Below are 21931 nucleotides of genomic sequence, written 5' to 3'. Positions count from 1 at the left end.
TTATGCAGCAGTTCTTGGTGGGCTCTGTGGTCTATTGGCGGAGGTCCTGATATCACTGTGCCTGCCACCACTTCACCCGGGGATGATAAGGAGGTCAGCAGCTGCTCCGCTTCCTCCTGCTGGTCCCCTTGGTCTCCCTTCCCCGAAGGATGGGCATCCAGCTCAGGCCCAGACAGCTGACCCTGGGGCGACAGCAGATTCGGTGTCGGTTTTTCTGGTCTCTCCCTCGGCAATGGTGTAGGTGGTCTGGATGCCATGGCTTCCCGCACGGAGGAGTGTCGGTGCGGGACCGGGACTGGTGCACAGAGTAGCTGGTCCTGGCGGGAGCTCCTTGCTGCTCGTGGTAGGCCCAGGGGGTCCAGAAGGGCCAGTGTCCCGGTGGTCCCCACTGGGGTTGCCACTCAGCCTGGTAATCTCTGTCATCCGGTGTGGGTAACTGTATTGGCCTGAGTTGGCACTGGACTCTGGTGACGCCAAGCGCGAAGGCTGTGGTGGTGCCGTCGACCTGTGCTGGCGAGAGATCAACGAGCGGCTTCTTGCTGATCAGGAACGGTACCGCTGCTTGCGGGACTGGGACCAGTGTCAGAGCTCCCGAGACCTGGACTGAGACTGGTGTCTTCCGGCAATGGTCGATTCACCTTCTCCTGGTGCTGGTCTCCGGAGGGTGCTGGAGAGCATTGGGTGCCTTGCACTAACCCCGTGCGCTGACTCTTCTCTGGTACCAAGGCTTCCCTCTGCATCGAGGTAACAGAGTCCGCAGACTCGATGCTTGACCAGGGCCAATGCCAGGAGTGACCTTGAACAGCGCACCGTTGCTGGCTTTTCCCTCACTGGCACAGCGGGCCCGGGTGCTGGAGGCTTCTCCCTGATCGGGGGGGGCTCACCGCCGACAATCCAATGAGGTCCTTTGCCACTTCAAAGGTGTCAGGCGTGGAGGGCTGATCCATTACTCCCTCGAGCCCGTCGTCCTCACTGAGTTCACTTAGGACTGGACTCAGAGGGACTTGTGGCGCCAGTGGCAGCGCTGGTACAATGTCCATCCCGCTCTTACTGGTGCCCAGGACCTTAGATGGCACCGGTCTCCTTTGTGGGGAACATTTGTGCTCTTCTTTTGGCTTGGCCTTGGGCAGCACCAGGGAGAATGAGCGGTGCCGGGGCTTAACTTTATCTGGGGCCGACAACTTGCAGTGCTTTTCCAGCACTGGGTCTCTTGACAACTCTGGGGCACTCTGCATCGAGGAGGCTGGAGCCAGCCTGATGGCTGCAGCACTGCCTCCATCAACCACTGCTTCAAGCGAAAGTCTCTCTCTTTCTTTGTTCTACGCTTAAACACCTTGCAAATCTTACACCTCTGTTTGGGGTGCTTCCCCCAGGCAACATAGACAGGAGTCGTGGGAGTCACTAACCAGCATAGGTTTGCAACACGTGGCACGAGCCTTAAACCTTTGGGCCTGCGGCATGTCCCAGGGCAGGTGCTGGAAGCGTCCAAGCACCTAATCTATTAAGTGTCCACACAACAGCATGCTAACGAACTGATAGCAGCTAAGCACTCTAAAGCTAAGGGACTGCTCCTCGTAGGAAAGCAAGAGGTTGTTCCTACACCATCACGGACGGTAAGAAGGAACTGGGGGGGGGGGTGTTGGGTCGAGCCAGCAGGGATATATATGCACAGTGCAATAGTGCTGCTCAGGTGGGGGCCCTGCTGGCCCGACAGGTACTGCTAAGGGAAAAGTTTCCGACACTCGTGCACATGTACATCTAATGTGGAATGAACATGAACAAGCACTTGAAGGAGAATCATAATATAATTAAATTAGGGCTGTCCATTAACCGCAGTTAACTCACGCTATTAACTCAAAATAATTAATCGTGATTAAAAAATTAATTGCAATTAATCAGTTTTTATTGCACTGTTAAATAGAATACCAATTGAAATTTATTAAATATTTTGGATGTTTTTCTCCTTTTGAATATATATCGTATTCTGTGCTGTAATTGAAATCAGTGTACATTATTTTTTATTACAAATATTTGCATTGTAAAAATGATGAATAAAAGAAATAGTATTTTTCAATTCACCTCACACAAATACTGTAGTGCAATCTCTGCCATGAAAGTGCAATTTACAAATGTAGATTTGTTTGTTACATAACTGAACTCAAAAACAAAACAAGGCAAAACTTCAAAGCCTACAAGTTCATAGAATATCAGGGTTGAAAGGGACCTCAGAAGGTCATCTAGTCCAACCCCCTGCTCAAAGCAGGACCAAGTCCCAATTAAATCATCCCAGCCACGGCTTTGTCAAGCCTGACCTTAAAAACCTCTAAGGAAGGAGATTCCACCACCTCCCTAGGTAACCCATTCCAGTGTTTCACCACTCTGAGTAAAAAAGTTTTTCCTAATATCCAACTTAAACCTCCCCCACTGCAACTTGAGACCATTACTCCTTGTTCTGTCATCTGCCACCACTGAGAACAGCCTAGATCCATCCTCTTTGGAACCCCCTTTCAGGTAGTTGAAAGCAGCTATCAAATCCCCCCTCATTCTTCTCTTCTGCAGACTAAACAAGCCCAGGTCCCTCAGCCTCTCCTCATAAGTCATGTGCTCCAGCCCCTGGACTCTTTCTAAGTTTTCCACATCCTTCTTGTAGTGTGGGGCCCAAAACTGGACACAGTACTCCAGATGAGGCCTCACCAATATCGAACAGAGGGGAATGATCACATCCCTCGATCAATGCCCCTACTTATACAGCCCAAAATGCCATTAGCCTTCTTGGCAACAAGGTCACCCTGTTGACTCACATCCAGCTTCTCGTCCACTGTAACCCCTAGGTCCTTTTCTGCAGAACTGCTTCCCAGCCATTCGGTCCCTAGTCTGTAACAGTGAATGGGATTCTTCTGTCCTAAGTGCACGACTCTGCACTTGTCCTTGTTGAACCTCATCAGGTTTCTTTTGGCCCAGTCCTCTAATCTGTCTAGGTACCTCTGTATCCTATCCCTTCCCTCCAGCATATCTACCACTCCTCCAAGTCTAGTGTGATCTGCTAACTTGCTGAGAGTGCAGTCCACGCCATCCTCCAGATCATTAATGAAAGTTCACTCAGTCCTACTTCCTGTTCAGTCAATCGTTAAGACAAATGAGTTTGTTTACATTTACAGGAGATAATGCTGCCCTCTTCTTATTTACTATGTCACCAGAAAGTGAGAACAGGCATTTGCAGGGCACTTTTGAAGCAGCATTGCAAGGTATTTATTTGCTAGATATGCTAAACATTCATATGCCCATTCACGCTTTGGCCCCCATTCCAAAGGACATGCTTCCATGCTGATGATGCTCGTTAAAAAAAATGCATTAATTAAATTTGTGACTAAACTCCTTGGGGGAGAATTGTATGTCCCCTGCTCTATTCTGCCATATACACCTCTACCTCGATATAATGCTGTCCTCGGGAGCCAAAAAAATCTTACTGCGTTATAGGTGAAACCACGTTATATTGAACTTGCTTAGATCCACCGGAGTGTGCAGCCCCCCCGGAGAACTGCTTTATATCAGAATTTGTGTTATATCGGGCAGTGTTATATTGAGGTAGAGGTGTATTTCATGTTATAGCAGTCTCAGATGATGACCCATCACGTGGTTCATTTTAAGAACACTTTCCCTGCATCCTTCACAAAACGCAAAGAAGGTACCAATGTGAGATTTCTAAAGATGGCTACAGCACTTGACCCAAGGTTTAAGAATCTGAAGTGCCTTCCAAACTGAGAGGGATGAGATGTGGAGCATGCTTTCAAAAGTCTTAAAAGAGCAACATTCCAGTGCAGAAACTACAGAACCGAAACAACTAAAAAAGGAAACCAAACTTCTGCTGGTGGCATTAATTTAGATTATGAAAATGAACATGCGTCAGTCTGCACTGCTTTGGACTGTTATTGAGCAGAACCCGTCATCAGCATGGACATGTCCCCTCTGGAATGGCGGATGAAGCATGAAGGGACATAAGAATCTTTAGCACATCTGGCAAATAAATATCTTGCAATGCCAGCTGCAACATGCCATGTGAACTCCTGGTCTCACTTTCAGGTGACATTGTGAACAAGAAGCAGGCAGCATTATCTCCTGCACATGTAAACAACCTTATTTGTCTGAGCGACTGGCTGAACAAGAAGTAGGACTGAGTGGACTTGTAGGCTCTAAAGTTGTACAATGTTTTATTTTTCAATGCAGTTATTTTTTGTACATCAATCTACGTTTGTAAGTTCAACTTTCATGATGAAGAGATTGCACTACAGTACTTGTATTAAGTGAATTGAAAAATACTATTCTTTTTGTTTTTTACAGTGCAAATATTTGTAATAAAAATACAAAATGAGAACTGTACACTTTGTATTCTGTTGTGTAAGTGAAATCAATATATTTGAAAATGTAGAAAACATCCAAACATATTTAAATAAATGGTATTCTATTACTGTTTAACAGTGTGATTGATTGTGTGATTAATCAATTTTTTTTAATCACTTGACAGCCCTAAATTAAATTTAACATCCCTGTGGTGGGGAAAACACCACAGCAGTCCAACACTGTAGCATTTAATTTCAGAAAGGGGGACTACACAAAAATGAGTTAGAGAAATTAAAAGGTGCAGCGCCAAAAGTGAAATCTCTGACAGCTACATGGAAACTTTTTAAAGACACCATAATAGAGGTTTACCTTAAATGTATACCCCAAATTAAAAAACATAGTAAGAGAACCAAAAAAAGTGCCACAGTGGCTAAATAACAAAGTAAAAGAAGCAGCAAGAGGTATCCTTTAAAAAGTGGAAGTCAAATCCTACTGAGGAAATAGAAAGGAATAAACTCTGGCAAATGAAGTGTAAAAATATAATTAGGAAGAGCAAAAAAGAATGTGAAGAACTGCTAGCCAAAGACTCAAAAAGTAATAGCAAAAAAATGTTCTGAAGTGCATCAGAAGCAGGAAGCTCCTAAACAATCAGTGGGGCCACTAGATGATTGAGATGCTAATGGAGCACTCAAGGATGATAAGGCTATTACAGAGAAATTAAATCAATTCTTTGCCTTGCTCTTCATGGTTGAGGATGTGAGGGAGATTCGCAAACCTGAGCTATTAGTTTTAGACGACAAGTGTGAGGAAGTGTCCTAGAATGAGGTGTCATTAGACGTGGTTTTGGAAAAGGTTCAGGAAAGGGCAACAAAATTGATTGAGGTATGGAATGGCTGCCATATGAGGAGAGATTAATAAGACTGGCACTTTTCAGCTTGGAAAAAAGACGACTAAGGGGGGATATGATAGAAGTCTATAAAATCATGACCATGTGGAGAAAGTAAATAAGGAATGTTATTTACTCCTTCTCATAACACAGGAACTATGGGTCACCAAATGAAATTAATAGGCAGCAGGTTTAATACAAATAAAAGGAAATATTTTTTCACACAACGCAGTCCGTCATTCTGTGGAACTCTTTGCCAGAGGATGTTGTGAAGGCTAAGACTAAAACAGGATTCAAAAAAGAACTAGGTAATTTCATGGAGGATAGGTCCATCAATGGCTATTACCCAGGATGGGCAGGGATGGTTTCCCTAGCTTCTGTTTGCCAGAAGCTGGGAATGAGTGAAAAGGGGTGGATCACTTGCTGATTACCTGTTCTGTTCATTCCCTCTGGGGCACCTGGCATTGGCCATTTGGAAGCCAGGATACTGAGCTAAAATAGACCTTTGATCTGACGCAGGATGGCCACTCTTACATTTTTACCATGTAAAAACCCTTTCAAGCCTTCTTCATAGATCAAAGCAACATAGAACGGCAAAAATACAATAAAAATAATTTGCAGCTCACTAATAATCAGCAAGGGCTGGTCTGTATTAAGAAAGTTGTACCAGTGTAACCAACTGGATTAAAAATTCTCTCTAGTTATCCAGGTGCAAACTCTTCGTTGTAGACGTTTAAATTTTTTTGAACATTAAACAACTTAAATTGGTTCAGTTTAATTCAGTAATTTACAAGTGTAAACTAAAATGATGTAAGCAAAGTTTAAACCTTTATAAATGCATCCATGTACATAAGGGATTTGCACTAGTAATTAAATCAACCTAGGAACCCTGGGAATACTTTTCTAATATCGACAAATCCTAAGTCTGACTGTTAATGATATGTGCCTCTCAATGGCAGAGTTCTCATTAGGTTTAGAATAAATAACTGCATCAGACTTTGCTCCATCTGCAGGCAACACATTCCCCCTGAGTAATCAAAGAAATTCAATGTACAGCATTGAAAATTCACACATTCCAATTACAAACACATGGTTACGTTAACAAGAGTCTGATATGGGGGGACAAACGGAGGGAGCTTGTTTCAAGAGCTCTCTCTGCTCCAGTTTCAGCCTGAACAAAGTTCATCTTTGGTTGTCTGATCCTGACACTCACCCTTTCTTTCCAGTCTTTTTCCTCGATTCCACGGGAGTCGGGGGAGGAGAAGGTGAATGCTTTCTTTTCCTGGTACTTGCTGCTGCTTTCCTGTCTCTTCTCTCAGGGCTACGGACAGGCTGTTAGAGAAGCGAAATTTTCAGTCAGTACCAATTACCACAGCTCACTGAAACTAAGCACAGACTGCAGAGCTCTCCTAATACGCCCTGCACCCAGGGTGCTGAAACAACAACACTGCAGCAGTAATCACGTTCAGCTTCAGAATACCCACATCGTAATATGAAAAGTGGCCTGTACCATTTCTACCATTAACCTTTAACTGCTGCCATGGCTGTCTGCCACAGAAACGGGCTTTTAAAACACAGCACAGTCCAAATACAAACCTTTGACTTGTCTGAAGCACTGAGCTTACTCACAATGGGGAACGTTTAGCATTTAACCTTGAGCTGCGAGTAACTTCCAGGAATAGCTAATGTTTTCAGTGTTCTCCCCAGTTATAGTGACAAGTGTGGGTTAGTGGTCTCAACATGTACTTCATCTTAAATTGCTTCAAACTTAAATTGCTTCTGTACCAATATAGCCCCAATTTAAGTTTGTGGGAGGAAAAGAAAAAGCAAAGTGGGCCCCCACATTTATATTTTTTGGTGAAAAAAGACATACCCTGCTGTGTCAAAGGGAAACACCAAGTGTGTCCATTTTCCAGAAGGGTGCGATACATATGCATTTACATGTGACCTTGTTACCATTAGCTCCGGAGAGACTAGCACCTAATTTAGCAGCCTTGATTCCTAAGAAGTCTGACTTACATGGCAATAAAGAACGTAATTAACACTGCTAAATCAACAAGTCATCCACCAACAGAGAAATACCATACCTCTTCATTCTTCATAGAGATTCGCTGGCGAAAACTCACTGGCTTCTTGTTCTCATCCACCTCATAATCCTCTTCATTCATCCATTCATTGAATATATCTGTGTCCAAAATCCATTTCGCATGAACCTAACAGCAAATCCAACAAATACTGACGTCAATAAACAGACTCCCACTAATGCCAAGGTTTCTGCACTAGCTTTACACTTGAACACAAGCCTCCATGACTAATCCAGTAAGATTTTAAGGAAAGGGAGTACTATAATTTGGTTACCAAAGTTGGAGGTTTTGGAAAGCATTTATTGGTTTCCTATGTACCAAATGTAAGACACAATAACTGCACAAAGTAACGCAACAAGGTAATTATGCCAAGTAACAAGTCTATTGACTTCCTCCTTATTTCTGCTGCTTAGTTATTCTAAGACTTTTGTGCTGGCAGGTGAGAGTTCTTGTTGGAACAATGCTGTACGAGCATGTCATTTTGAGACTAAAGATACAAAACTGCATTTGGTACAAAAACCTTTAAGGTATAACAGGGAACATCTTGGTGGTCAAAATCCAGTTCCCAGTGGATAGTTTAAGCATTATTTTTGTGTGCGAGATGGGGACAACTGGTGCCTTTGTTGGCAGTCTCAACAGAAAGCTCCAGGACTGAATTTCCCTCTCATTCCTAGGAGGGAAAGCTTGCACTGATGCCATGCCTGTCCTGGGAATGAAGAGAGAACCTTAGTTCCTTGGGCAGTTACTCTCTGTACTAAAGTCACACACATGTACGAATATATAGTTCGTTCCAACATGGACCCTCTACCAACTGCGCAGCACTAAAAGCCTTGTAAGATCCTGAAAGGGCCACATCAATGCAACTGGTTCCTGTTATCAAGTCTTATTAGGCTTTTCCCACGCAGTTCTAAAGATTGATTTGTAGCTACAGGAGACTATGCAGTAAGTGTGTGTGTTACGGACAATGATTCATATTTCTTAAAAAGCTAGTTGAAAAGAGAAAAACAAACTAAATATACGTAACGTCAACGTTCCTGGACAATGCCATCTTTTGACAGGCAGTTTCAGTAATACAGGCTCATCTATTCGCCCTTTCTGAACTACATCTTAACATCAAATACTAGTGATCTTTCGACCTCTCCATGCAAGTGCTCTAGTGGGCAACCATTTCTGTCAATTAAGGGTTTTCAAATGGCTGTGTGTGTCAAGCAATAGTCAGAACACATCACCCCTTCCTTCATCCTGCTTGAAAGCAACACTGGCTCCACCCAGGTCCAGGATTCCAGAAGCCTAGAAGATAACCAAGAGATACTCTGCCACGGCCAAAGGAGCAAAGGGGAGGGGAGGAAGCAGAATCAGAAGTGAAAGTTTCCAGCTAGCTATGGAAGACTGTCTAGAAAACCTGGGCCAGATACTGATTTACTTGGATAACCTTTTTGAATGGGTTTCTAGTTTAAATATGTGAGTAATAAAAATGGGCTTGAGCTTGACTTTAATATTTAAAACAAGTTTTAAAGAGCTATTTATAAACTCAACTCCACCCTTCTCCAGTCATCCCACCAAAAATTAATTTTCTTCACCTGATCTGACCACAAAGACCTCCTTCTGCATTGATGCTAAACAAATTACTAACAAAACACAACAGCATGAAATCTTCCTCTCTATATATAAATGACTAAGCAGCATAACTGCAATATTTTATTACAATTGTTTCCTTAACTTGTTTTCTTTCAATGAACTAAATCAAGAGAGAAACCATTGTGCCACAAACAGACCTCTAATCATGTAAAGGACCTAAAGAAGGCTGCTATTGTCATTTTGAGCCCTTCCAAGTCCAATAGACCAGAAAGTGTTGACTTAGTTTTCATACCTAACAGCAGCAATGGTCAGAGTTCCAGTTAAATCATAAACCTTTTTAACAAAAGCAAGATGTTAATAACTGTGCAAATATCACTAACAATCCATAACTGCTTTTCAAACATATGTTGGAAGGTGCTATCCCTCCAATGTTATTTTGTAAAACTGGCACAATTTTGCCAGAGTCCAAATGCTTTTAGCAAGCTGAAATTAATCCAAGGCACATGAACTGTGCAAGGTGCTCAACAGAGCCTGCAGAAACTGGCATCTATTTCAGGACTGAGCCAAACCACAACCAGACTCAAGAGCTTAAATCACTAGCATGAACGCAGCAAACTGGGAAATGTAGGCAAGCCTTTAACTGATTCTAGTGATATCACCCCCAAAACAGCTAAGAATTGATTTCAGTGAAGTGGAAGACCCCAGCAAGAGTTTATTTTCTTCAGCACCTTTAAAATGGAAGGATCTACCTGAAAATCGTTAACTTCTCTATGTAAGAAGAAATCTGAATTTCTAATGCTTTGACTACTGCTGCGGTATGTGGGGGGTGTTAAAGCAGTTCCTACAATAGCAAGCCTTCATAATTCTGTACAAAAATTCAGTTATTGCAGTACTTTCTGCTTCTATTACACCCTTCATAAAAGGATGTCAAATCATTTTACAAAAAACGTTGCTAATTATTTCCGTAACTGCTGTTTGAGATGTGTTGCTCATGTTCATTCCATGTTACGTGTGTGAGCACCATGTGCAGCGTTGCCGGAGATTTTTTGCTTAGTGGTATCCGTCAGACTGGCTCTAGTGCCCTCTGGAGCTGTGTGCATATGAACTGGCGTAAGGGGAGCTGCTGGCCACATACCGGCAAGAAGGAACTGAGAGGGTAACTCCGACAGAGGGGTAGGACGGTGGGTCATGGAACGGACATGAGCAACACAGAATCATAGAACTGGAAGTGACCTCTAGAGGTCATCTAGTCCAGTCCCCTGCACTCATGGCAGCACTAATTATCTAGACGATCCCTGACAAATGTTTATCTAACCTGCTCTTAAAAATCTCCAATGATGGAGATTCCACAACCTCCCTAGGTAATTTATTCCAGTGCTTAACCACCCTGACAATTAGAAAGTTTTTCCTAATGTCCAACCTAAACCTCCCTTGCTGCAATTTAAGCCCTTTGCTTCTTGTCCTATATTCAGAGGTTAAGAAGAACAATTCTTCTCCCTCATCCTTGTAACAACCTTTTATGTACTTGAAAACTTATGTCCCCTCCCTCTCAGTCTTCTCTTTTCCAGACTAAACAAACCCAAGTTTTTCAATCTTCCCTAATAGGTCATGTTTTCTAGACTTTTAATCATTTTTGTTGCTCTTCTCTGGACTTTCTCCAATTTGTCCACATCTTTCCTGAAATGTGGTGCCCAGAACTGGACACAATACTCCAGCTGAGGCCTAATCAGCGTGGAGTAAAGCAGAAGAATTTCTTCTTGTGTCTTGTTTACAATACCCTTGCTTATACATCCCAGAATTTTTTTTTTTGTAACAGCATTACACTGTTGACTCATATCCACTATGACCCCCAGATCTCCTTCCTAGCCAGTCATTTCCTATTCTGTATGTGTGCAAGTGATTGTTCCTTCCTAAATGGAGTACTTTGGATTTGTCCTTATTGAATTTCATCCTGATGGGCCCTGAAATCATCCTGTAGAATCAGGCTATTGTGTCCTGCGATAGCCTTGTGTGGAAAGGATGAAGAGGAAGTTTGCACAAGAGGAGGGGTTCCCGCTTCTGCCTCAGGGATGTCCAGCCGGGGTTGGCACCAGAGTTGGGGTCTGATGCTGAGTGAGAAGGAGAAGTAGCGTGCTTCCCAGAAATCACCAAGTAGGAGCAATGGGAGTGAGGACCCAGTGCTGGGGGAAATCCCCAGGGGTTCCAGTACAGCCACTATATTGGCCAGTGACCCAGGTTCTGGCAGGCGGACTAGTACTGAAGTCCGGTGGTGCATACGTTGGATACCTGTGGTGAGCCTTAGGTTGCACATATGGATCCCCTTTGGACTCAGAAGAGGGTCTCTCTTGGAGACCACGGAGGAGTGGTAGCCAATTCTGCCACCACGCGATACCAAGGTTCCTGGGACTGGCAGTGGACCAGAGATGATTGAGACACTTGGATCAGGGTCGGATTTCCTCTAGAGGGTGCCAGGAAGGAGCCTGATGCTCCCGTTCCTTCTTGCTTCTGGACACTGGAGCTGGAGGATGTCCCAGCAGAGGTGGGGCGGGGGACCAGGAGAGAAAGTAGGACTGCTTGAAAAGCCTCTGAGATCGACAGAACAGCCAAGGGGGCTTATGGTTGTTGGCGGAGGGTCCCGCACCAGACTCATCGCTTTAGGCGGAGTTGACGGTGGCATCGTGGGCCTGGGACTGGAAGAGTGGCCCAGCATGGGTCTCACTGTGCTGCCTTCCCTCCCACTTGTCTCTCTTCTTCACTGGTGAGCATCCCCTGCCAGTGCACTGCTTTTTGTGCTTTTTCCACTTTTTCCTTGGCACTGGAGATAGTAAATACTGCCAGGAAGAACTCAGTGCCAGAGCACCACATCGCCCCAATGCTGAAGTGCTTGGTGACGGATCAGAGCTGCTCTGCTCTGAGTTTGGACTGAGGACAGCTTCCATGAAGATAGCCTTCAGCCTAATGTCTCTGCTCTTTTTAGTCTGAAGTCCTGACAGATCTGGCACATGTCCTTCATGTGAGTCTTCCCCTAAGCACTTCTAGTAGTTGGTGTACAGATCACTCATGGGCATGGGTTTGCCACAGAAGGCATAAGGTTTGAAGCCCGGGGATCATGGCATGCCTGGCCCCTGGGGTGACAGAGTCAATAAATTCTGTCGTCAAGGTACTCAATGTACAATAATATTAATTACAAAAACTATACACACTAAACTTTGGTAACTAAGAACAAAAAGCGAGAGAGTCCAAAACCGCTGGGAAGAAAGCCTTGCCAAAGCAAAACGAGTTGGTCCAGCAACTGTCACGGGCAATAAGAATGAACAGAGGGTTTGTGGCCGGCAGCACTCCTTATACTGGCGCATGAGTGCATGGCTCCAGAGGGCGCTAGAGCCAGCCTGACCGATACCACTAAGGGAGAAATCTCTGGCAATGGTGCACACAGCATGCACACACCTAACATGGAATGGACATAGGCAAGCACTCGAAGAAAAAACAAACAGTCTCAACACAGCTGTGAGATAAGTGATAAGGATCACATTGCCATCACTGAAATACAGCTACCTCTTGGATGACACACATTAGTTATCAGAGAACCTTGCAATGCTACATCATAATCATGGGAAGTGAAAGTGCAAGGCAATATGGGGGAAGGAGGTTTAAAAATCAGCAGACCTGGAATTTGCCTCTATTAAAACAAATGTCCAGGGGCACTGGTTCGAGTACTATAGAAAGTGGTGTGGGGATTCAAAAAGCACTCTCCTCTCAGTACTGAATACGTGTGTTTTCAGAAAGTCTGGAGAGCCATCTGTCTTGGGATGTTTAGACACAACAAACCCTGCATCTTGGTAAGGGGTTAGACTGGATGACTATGGTTTTATGAATGCCCAATATCCTGTTAAAGGAGCTGTATTTCTGGAAATGTCAATTTTCAGAGGAGACACTGTGATGCGATGAAACAGATAGGAAAGCGTTATGAACTGCTTGCCTGTCACATAACTCAAGTGGGACTGAAGAAAGGGGTGTGTCATTCTTTCAAGACTAAGAGGCCAAGGGAAAGACCTCTGGGACTGCAACTTATTTTGATCAGGGGAATTTGTTTTGTGTTACTTCATAACACAAAGCCTAGGTAACAAAATGGAGGAACTAGAGCTACTGGTGCAGGAAGTGACACCAGATATTATAGGGATAACAGAAACATGGTGGAATAGTAGTCATGACTGGAGTACAGGTATTGATGGCTATGTGCTGTTTAGGAAAGACAGAAACAAAGGCAAAGGTGGTGGAGTAGCATTGTATATCAATGATGAGGTTAACTGTAAAGAAATAAGAAGTGATGGAATGGATAAGACAGTCTGTCTGGGCAAAAATCACACTGGGGAAGAAAGCTACTAGAGCCTCCCCTGAGATAGTGCTTGGGGTGTGCTACAGACTGCCAGGATCTGATTTGGATATGGATAGAGACCTCTAATGTTTTTAATGAAGTAAACACTAATGGGACTTGTGTGATCACGGGAGACTTTAACTTCCCAGATATAGACTGGAGGACAAGTGCTAGTAAGAATAATAGGGCTCATATTTTTCTGGATGGGATAGCTGATGGATTTCTTCACCAAGTAGTTGAAGAACCAACAAGAGGGGATGCCATTTTAGATTTGGTTTTGGTGAGTAGTGAGGACCGTATAGAAGAAATGGTTGTAGGAGACAGCCTTGGTTAGAGTGGATCATGAGCTAATTCAGTTCAAACTAGATGGAAGGATAAACAAAAACTGATCTGGGACTAGGGTTTTTTACTTCAAAAGGGCTAACTCTAAAGAATTAAGGAAATTAGTTAGGAAAGTGGATTGGACTGAAGAACTTGTGGATCTAAAGGCAGAGGAGGCCTGGAATTACTTTAAGTCGAAGCTGCACAAACTATCAGAAGCCTGCATCCCAAGAACGGGGGAAAAAACCATAGGCAGGAGTTGTAGACCAAGCTGGATGAGCAAGCATCTCAGAGAGATGATTAAGAAAAAGCAGAAAGCCTACAAGGCGTGGAAGATGGGTGGGATTAGCAAGGAAAGCTACCTCAGTGAGGTCAGAACATGTAGGGATAAAGTGAAAAAGGCTAAAAGCCATGTAGAGTTGGACCTTGCAAAGGGAATTAAAACCAATAGTAAAAGGTTCTATAGCCATATAAATAAGAAGAAAACAAAGAAGAAGTGGGACCGCTAAACACTGAGGATAGAATGGAGGTTAAGGATAACCTAGGCATGGCCCAATATCTAAATAAATACTTTGCCTCAGTCTTTAATAAGGCTAATGAGGAGCTTAGGAATAATGGCAGGATGACAAATGGGAATGAGGATATGGAGGTGGATATTACCACATCTGAGGTAGAAGCCCAAACTTGAACAGCTTAATGGGACAAAATCGGAGGGCCCAGATAATCTTCATCCACAAATATTAAAGGAACTGGCACATGAAATTGCAAGCCCATTAGCAAGAATTTTTAATGAATAGGTAAACTCAGGGGTTGTACCGTATGACTGGAGAATTGCTAACATAGTTCCTATCTTTAAGAAAGGGAAAAAAAGTGATCCGAGTAACTATAGGCCTGTTAGTTTGACCTCTGTAGTATGTAAAGTCTTGGAAAAAATTTTGAAGGAGAAAGTAGTTAAGGACATTCAGGTCAATGGTAATTGGGCAAATTACAACATGGTTTTACAAAAGGTAGATCGTGCCAAACCAACCTGATCTACTTCTTTGAGAAGGTGACAGATTATTTAGACAAAGGAAATGCAGTAGATCTAATTTACCTCGATTTCAGTAAGGCATTTGACACGGTTCCACAAGGGGAATTATTAGTTAAATTGGAAAAGATGGGGATCAATATGAAAACTGAAAGGTGGGTAAGGAACTGGTTAAAGGGGAGACTACAACGGGTCATACTGAGGGGTGAACTGTCAGACTGGAAGGAGGTTACTAGTGGAGTTCCTGAAGGATCAGTTTTGGGACCAATCTTATTTAACCTTTTTATTCCTGACCTTGGCACAAAAAGCGGGAATGTGCTAATAAAGTCTGCGGATGACACAAAGCTGGGAGGTATTGCTAACACAGAGAAGGACCGGGATATCATACAGGAAGATCTGGATGACCTTGTAAACTGGAGTAATAGTAATAGGATGAAATTTAATAGTGTAAAGTGCAAGGTCATGCATTTAGGGATTAATAATAAGAATTTCAGTTATAAATTGGGGACACATCAGTTGGAAGCAACAGAGGAGGAGAAGGACCTTGGAGTATTGGTTGATCACAGGATGACTATGAGCTGCCAATGTGATATGGCCGTTAAAAAGGCTAATACGGTTTTAGGATGCATCAGGCGAGGTATTTCCAGTAAAGATAAGAGATGTTAGTACCGTTATACAAGGCACGGGTGAGACCTCATCTGGAATACTGTGTGCAGTTCTGGTCTCCCATGTTTAAGAAGGATGAATTCAAACTGGAACAGGTTGAGAGACGGGCTACTAGGATGATCCGAGGAATGGAAAACCTGTCTTATGAAAGGAGACTCAAAGAGCTTGGCTTGTTTAGCCTAACCAAAAGAAGGTTATGGGGGGATATGCTTGCTCTTTATAAATATATCAGAGGGATTAATATTAGGGAGGGAGAGGAATTTTTTAAGCTTAGTACCAATGTGGACATAAGAACAAATGGGTATAAACTGGACACTAGGATGTTTAGCCTTGAAATTAGATTAAGGTTTCTAACCATTAGAGGACTCAAGTTCTGGAACAGCCTTCCAAGGGGAGTAGTGGGGGCAAAAGACATATCTGGCTTTAAGACTAGGCTTGATAAGTTTATGGAAGGGATGGTATGATGGGATAGCTTAATTTTGGCAACTTATCTTTGATTATCAGCAGGTAAGTATGCCCAGTGGTCTGTGATGGGATGTTACATGAGATGGGATCTGAGTTACTGCAGAGAATTCTTCCCTGAGTGCTGGCTGGTGAGTCTTGCCCACATGCTCAGGGTTTAGCTGATCGCCATATTTGGGGTCAGGAAGGAATTTTCCTCCAGGGTAGATTGGCAGGGGCCCTAGAGGTTTTTCGCCTTCCTCTGCAGGGTGGGGCATGGATCACTTGCTGGTGGATTCTCTGCAGCTTGAGGTTTTCAAACCACAATTTGAAGACTTCAATAACTCAGACATAGGTTAGAGGTTTATTATAGAAGTGGATGGGTAGGATTCTGTGGCCTGCTTTGTGCAGGAGGTCGGACTAAATGATCATATTGGTCCCTTCTGACCCTAAAGTCTATGAGTCTATATTTTGTGTTTTTAAAAAAAAAACAACAAAAAAAACCACAAAGACAAACTTATGCCTTTAGGCAAGGGCCTGAAACAGACTCCAGTGTGGCACTGATCTTTCCTGGACTGGAGAGAGAGAGTGATTACCTGTGGTGATTAAAAATACCATGGCACTTTTTCAGAGTCTCTAAGCCAAAAGGGACCCATTGTGATAATCTAGTCTGACCTCCTGTATAACACAGGCCACAGAACTTCCCCAAAATAATTCACAGAGCAGATATTTCAGAAAAACATCAAATCTTGATTTAAAAATGGTCAGTGATGGAAAATCCACCACAACTCCATGTAAATTGTTCTAACAATTAGTTTAGTCTCACTGTTATGAATGTATGCCTCATTTCCAGTCTGAATTTGTTTAGCTTCAACTTCCAGCCACTGGATTGTGTTATAACCTTGTTTTGTGAGATTGAGGAGCCCATATTTAATATTTGTCCCCCATGCAGGGACTTACAGACTAATTAAGTCACTCATTAAATTTTCTCTTTGTTAATTAGATGAGGTCCTTGCATCTATCACTATAAAATGTTTTCTAATTCTTTCATCATTCTTGTGTCTCTTCTCTGAACCCTCTCCAATTTATTCTTCTTCTTTAATTGTGGACACCAGAATGGTACACAGCATTTCAACAGTGGTTGCACCAATGTCAAATACAAAGGTAAAATAAGCTCTCTACTCAATCAGGATTCCTGTTTATGCAACCAAGGACTGCAATAGCCCGAGGTGGCCAACCTGTGGCTCCGGAGCCACACGTGGCTCTTCAGAAGTTAATATGCGGCTCCTTGTATAGGCACCAACTCCGAGGCCAGAGCTACAGGTGCCAACTTTCCAGTGTGTTGGGGGGTGCTCACTGCTCAACCTCTGGCTCTGCCACAGGCCCTGTCCCCACTCCACCACCTCTCACACCCTCCCAAGACTACCATGCCCTCACTCTTCCCCTCCTCTCCAAAACCTCCTGCCTGCCATAGGATCAGGAGGTGTGGGGAGGTGCTGGTTGGTGGGGCTGCCGGTAGGTGGGAGCAGGGGGTGGGATGCAGCTGATGCAGGGCTGCTGATGTATTACTGTGGCTCTTTGGCAATGTACATTGCTAAATTCTGGCTCCCTTTCAGGCTCAGGGTGGCCATCCCTGCATTAGCTCTGCACAGCACTGGGAGCACACATTCAGGTAATTATCTACCACAACTGCCAAATCTTTCTCAAAGTCACTGCTTCCCAGGATGATAATCATACTACATTTACATTACAGTAATGCCCAGGGACCAACCAAATCAGGGTCCAATCGTAAGGATGCTACCCTCATGTTCTAGGCAGATCACACTTTGTATATTACAGTCTAAGTTCCCCCTGAAATTTGATCACCAATGGTATTTTTCCACATTCAGTCCTAAATGGTTGTATGATGATGCTATGCCCAACTAAACAGCTGCCAGGTTCTATCTCAGCAATGGCTGTAATTCAGTGGTGAGTAAACGGATTCTGATAGTACTCTGAATAAGGTCTAATTAAATCTAAGAGATTATCCTTGGCATAACAGGGATGAATTATTTTTTCTTTCCCATTCTTTATAATCACCAGGAGCAACATTTGGGTCATCTCCAAACCAAAGAAATGAAGGGTTTTATATGTTAATTGGGATACTAAAAATATTGATTTTGATTTTTTCAATGTAAGTGGGAAAGACTGCATGCACATGCATCTGTCGTTAGATGTTCGGTTGAGTGCATGTGCTCATTTTGCATGCTGTACTGACTCTGGCCAAACAGCCCATACAGCAGGCTCTGATCGAACTGCTCAATAAATCCACCGACTCAGTTTTTAGCCTCAGGCTCCTACCAGGCCTTTAACACAAGCCCTTATATCTCAGGCCCTCTTTCTGCTACAGCATCATTCTTCCAAAATACCCTCCATAAAAGCACCTCAGGATACAACATACTTAAACAGCACACTTCAGAACAATTTTTTTTAAAAGCCTCTCACCTTCCATGGTTTTTCTGGAATTGGAGCATCTTCAATTTCAGCTTCAATGTCAGTAGCATGAACCCAAGTATCATAGCTAAAAGAGAAATCAGAAGAGAAAAAATGAATTGGTCCTCTTGGTTGTTCATCCCAAAGATCACTGGCAAGAGCATTTGTTGAGCCATCAAAGCATGTTCAATTCATACCACTGAGACAGAATGGTGTTAAGTTATTTTCTATCAAAAGAACATTTGCTGGCTTCTCTCAGAGAAATGTCTGAAAAAAAATGCAGTGGAAAAAGGAGTGGTTCAATCCAGCTGACGCAATACAGAAATCTACATTTGAGTTAGAGATTTATAAAAGCTCACGACAGTGAAATTATATATTTTCCTGATATATCCAGGTTTCAGTGGTTTTTAAGGAATTCCAGAGTGAATTCCCATTTCTCTGCACCATTAACTTATTAAGTTGCCCCCATGTTTCTTAACTTTATCTAGTTTAATTAAGATTCATTAGACTCTTAAAATAAAAGGCAGCAATACAATCTTTCCCACAAGCCTCTAGTTCTACAGAATTAATCTGACCATTATTTTCCTGTTTCACCAAATTACGTGCCATCCCAAAAAATGGCTGCTTGCAATAGTTCAACCAAAAAAAGTCAGATAACTTTGTAATCAACACTAGGCATGTGATAAAGAGCACAAGCAGGCCACAGCATTTTTTTGCTCCCACTTTAATTGGCTGGATTGCTTTGATTTTTATATGGACACAGTTGGTACCCAGAACTGAATATAACTGGTGTAAAAATAAAATAAGTACTAAAAATGCTTTATTGCAAAATGAAGATGTAATTAGGAAGTGTGGTCCCAACCCTCTCCCCCAGCATATGTGGTGTTCACTTCTGCTGGACAGACACACAACCACTGTTGAAATCAACGATTCCTGCAAGCATGCCACAGCGGACATTTTGGCCCTATGGAGGGTTTTTTTTTTTTTTTTCCCCCCAATAGAATTTCTACATTTAGGTTTGCAGATTCCTGGCACAGAGGCCATTTACACTAAGCTGCCATTGAAGTCTATACAGTTCCATGGGAAAATTTAGACTTACTTTCAAGCTGGTTATTGGATGGTTGTAATGGGCATGCTTATAAACTAATTCTTATCTACTGTAAATATTCATCTCATATTCAGACTACAAAACATGGTGCAATTAAACTCTAAACAGTGACTTTGAGAAATAAGTTGGTGGGTTTGTATATTTAATAACTTTCAATCCAACTAGGTCAGTATAAAAAAGTGTGGGGTTTATTTTTTTTATTTTTTATTTTTTTTAAACATTAAGAATACACACAACCAACACAGAAACCTACCTGGGATCTGAATATACAGTTGTATTCTGCCTCTTACATCACACCATCAGTAATAAAGATCCTCAGCTAACAGCTGTAGTTAATTGTGGTTTTAACAAAGAGGGCAATTAATCATTGGAACAAATTAACAGAGAAATGGTAGATTTGCCATTCCTTGATATCTTCAAATCAATTTCAGGAAGATATGCTTTAGTCAAACAAGTTATTGGGCTTGATACAGGGGTAGCTGGGTGAAATTTCATGGCCTGTGATATACAGGAGGTCAGACTAGATGATCTAAGGGGCTGTTCTGGGTTTATGATCTATGAAAATACAAAATGGGATTAGACAGTGACAAAATGGGACATGACTGCCTAGGAAGGAGTACTGCAGAAAGGGATCTGGGGATCATACTGGATCACAAAATAAATATGAGTCAAGAGTATCACTTTTTTTTTTTTTTTGAACAAACACCACACACAAACATCATTCTGGGGATGTATTACAGAAATATTGTAAGCAAGACAGAAGAAGTAATGCTTCTGCTCTACTCTGTGCTGATTGGGACTCAAATGGATTATTGTGTCCAGTTCTGGGCACACCATTTCAGGAAAGATGTGGACAAATTGGAGAAAGTCCAGGGAACAACAACAAAAATGACTAAAGGTCTAGAAAACATGATCTATGAGGGAAGATTTAAAAAAACAGGTCTTTAGTCTGGAGAAGAAAAGATTGAGGGGGGACATAAAAGTTTTTAAATTCATAAATGGTTCTTACAAGGAGGAGGGAGAAAAATTGTTCTCTAACATCTGAGGATAGGATAAGAAGCAATGGGCTTAAATTGCAGCAAGGGAGGTTTAGGTTGGACATTAGGAAAGACTTCATCTGTCAGGGTGGTTAAGCACTGGAATAAATTACCTAAGGAGGTTGTGGAATCTCCATCATTGGAGATCTGAGAGCAGATTAGACAAACACCTGTCTGGGATGGTCTAGACTCTAGATAATACTTAGCCCTGCTTTGAGTGCAGGGGACTGGACTGTCCTACGATTCTGTGAAAAGGCACTGGACTGGGACTCAGGAGATTCAGGGTAAATTACCAGGTCTACCAAGCCATTGAAGGAAAAGGTGCCACATCACCAATCCATAACCACTGGCAGTATCACACTGAGCAGCTGTATTACTGTGTAGATGTTAGTCTTAGGCTACGTCTTCACTGTGGAGCTTATGCCAGCACAGCCCTCTACAGTATACACAGCCTGTATTGACAGAAGTTTTTCTGTTGGTGTAGGATCACCACCTCTCTGATCTGCATTAGCTACATTAACAAAACAATCTGCTGTCAACAGTTGTGCCTACACTGAAGATTTTGACAGCAAAGGTCTGTCGATTAGGGGTGCGTTGTAGTCACACCCTGACACACAGCTTTGTCAATACAATTTTCAAGTGTTAGTAGAGTGAACAAAATCTCTTCTCTAGTTCTGGGTACTGCAAGAACTATTAAGTCACTAGGAGGCCATATAGCATGAGACCAATACACTGTGTGTTGGGTATTCCAGCCTGTGTTGTACAATCATTAAAAAAACCCGAAACAATCCAATCAGATGGTGTGCAAAATGGAGGGGGGGGGGGCGGGAGGAGAAACATTTAACTTTTCTTTTACATGAAACCAATGAGCCTGACCCTGTGGCATTATTCTGTATGACTAGAGAAGAAGAGTACAACTACAGGCCATACAAAGCTGGGATGTCACCATTTTGTTCTGGAAAACAATGTGCAAGTTCACTAAACTTAATCACAGCTGCAGAGCAGAAGGTGGTTTGACATGAGAAGAAATCAGACCCACGAAACCAAGAGGAACAGTTCATCTGTATGAAATGATGGATTAAATCATCTGCAATTTCAAACTTTAGAGATGAAGGGTCTCTCCCCTCCTCCTTTCTTTACCTGTCTGGGTAAAAGCCCCAGTGCACCAACACCTGCTTATCTTTCTTCATCACAGGTCTCAACCATTCATCTGCAAAACGAAAAAACAAAGTCAGATTGAGATAGTGAGCTAACTCAAGCAGTGGGACCCTGCCATAGTGAGAGCAGGATTTATTTCAGTCACCTCTACCAAATGTCAGAGGTGGCAGGGAAGCTGCGGGCTGTTTTTCAAGATACATTTATTTAATTGAACTACAGTGTGCTCAGGGTAAGCAGCAAGATATCATTAGCATTCGTTTGGACTTTGCATTTGTCCTAAAAACCCTACTCCTGGCCTTTGGACGAGATCTGCAGTGGGCCATTAGAAATGCAAGATCCGCAGTCCTGAGTAGCAGAATGAGATAGGTAAAGAGTACAGCTGCTGCAAACATAGGGCATCTGAGCAGATTTGTTGCCACACTACAATTTAGCGAGTTTTT

The 21931-nt window shown here is 42.8% G+C and overlaps 1 protein-coding gene across 2 annotated transcripts in view; it reads right to left on the bottom strand.

The window, feature by feature from the left end:
- The window catches only part of SMARCC1 (SWI/SNF related, matrix associated, actin dependent regulator of chromatin subfamily c member 1), a 196920-nt gene that overhangs the window by 132419 nt on the left and 42570 nt on the right, over nucleotides 1-21931 (bottom strand). For both annotated transcript variants that reach the window (XM_030549765.1, XM_030549766.1), the window contains exons 7-10: nucleotides 21474-21543; nucleotides 18201-18276; nucleotides 7312-7437; nucleotides 6438-6556 (exon numbers count right to left, since the gene is read on the bottom strand). In XM_030549765.1, coding sequence (XP_030405625.1) covers nucleotides 6438-6556; nucleotides 7312-7437; nucleotides 18201-18276; nucleotides 21474-21543 — 391 coding nt within the window. The remainder of the gene's footprint in view (nucleotides 1-6437; nucleotides 6557-7311; nucleotides 7438-18200; nucleotides 18277-21473; nucleotides 21544-21931) is intronic.

The sequence above is a fragment of the Gopherus evgoodei genome, chromosome 2 (genome assembly GCF_007399415.2).
Source record: "Gopherus evgoodei ecotype Sinaloan lineage chromosome 2, rGopEvg1_v1.p, whole genome shotgun sequence".
Lineage (NCBI taxonomy): Eukaryota > Metazoa > Chordata > Testudines > Testudinidae > Gopherus > Gopherus evgoodei.
The sequence above is the reverse complement of the archived record's forward strand: the minus strand, read 5'-3'. Positions and strand labels throughout refer to the sequence as shown.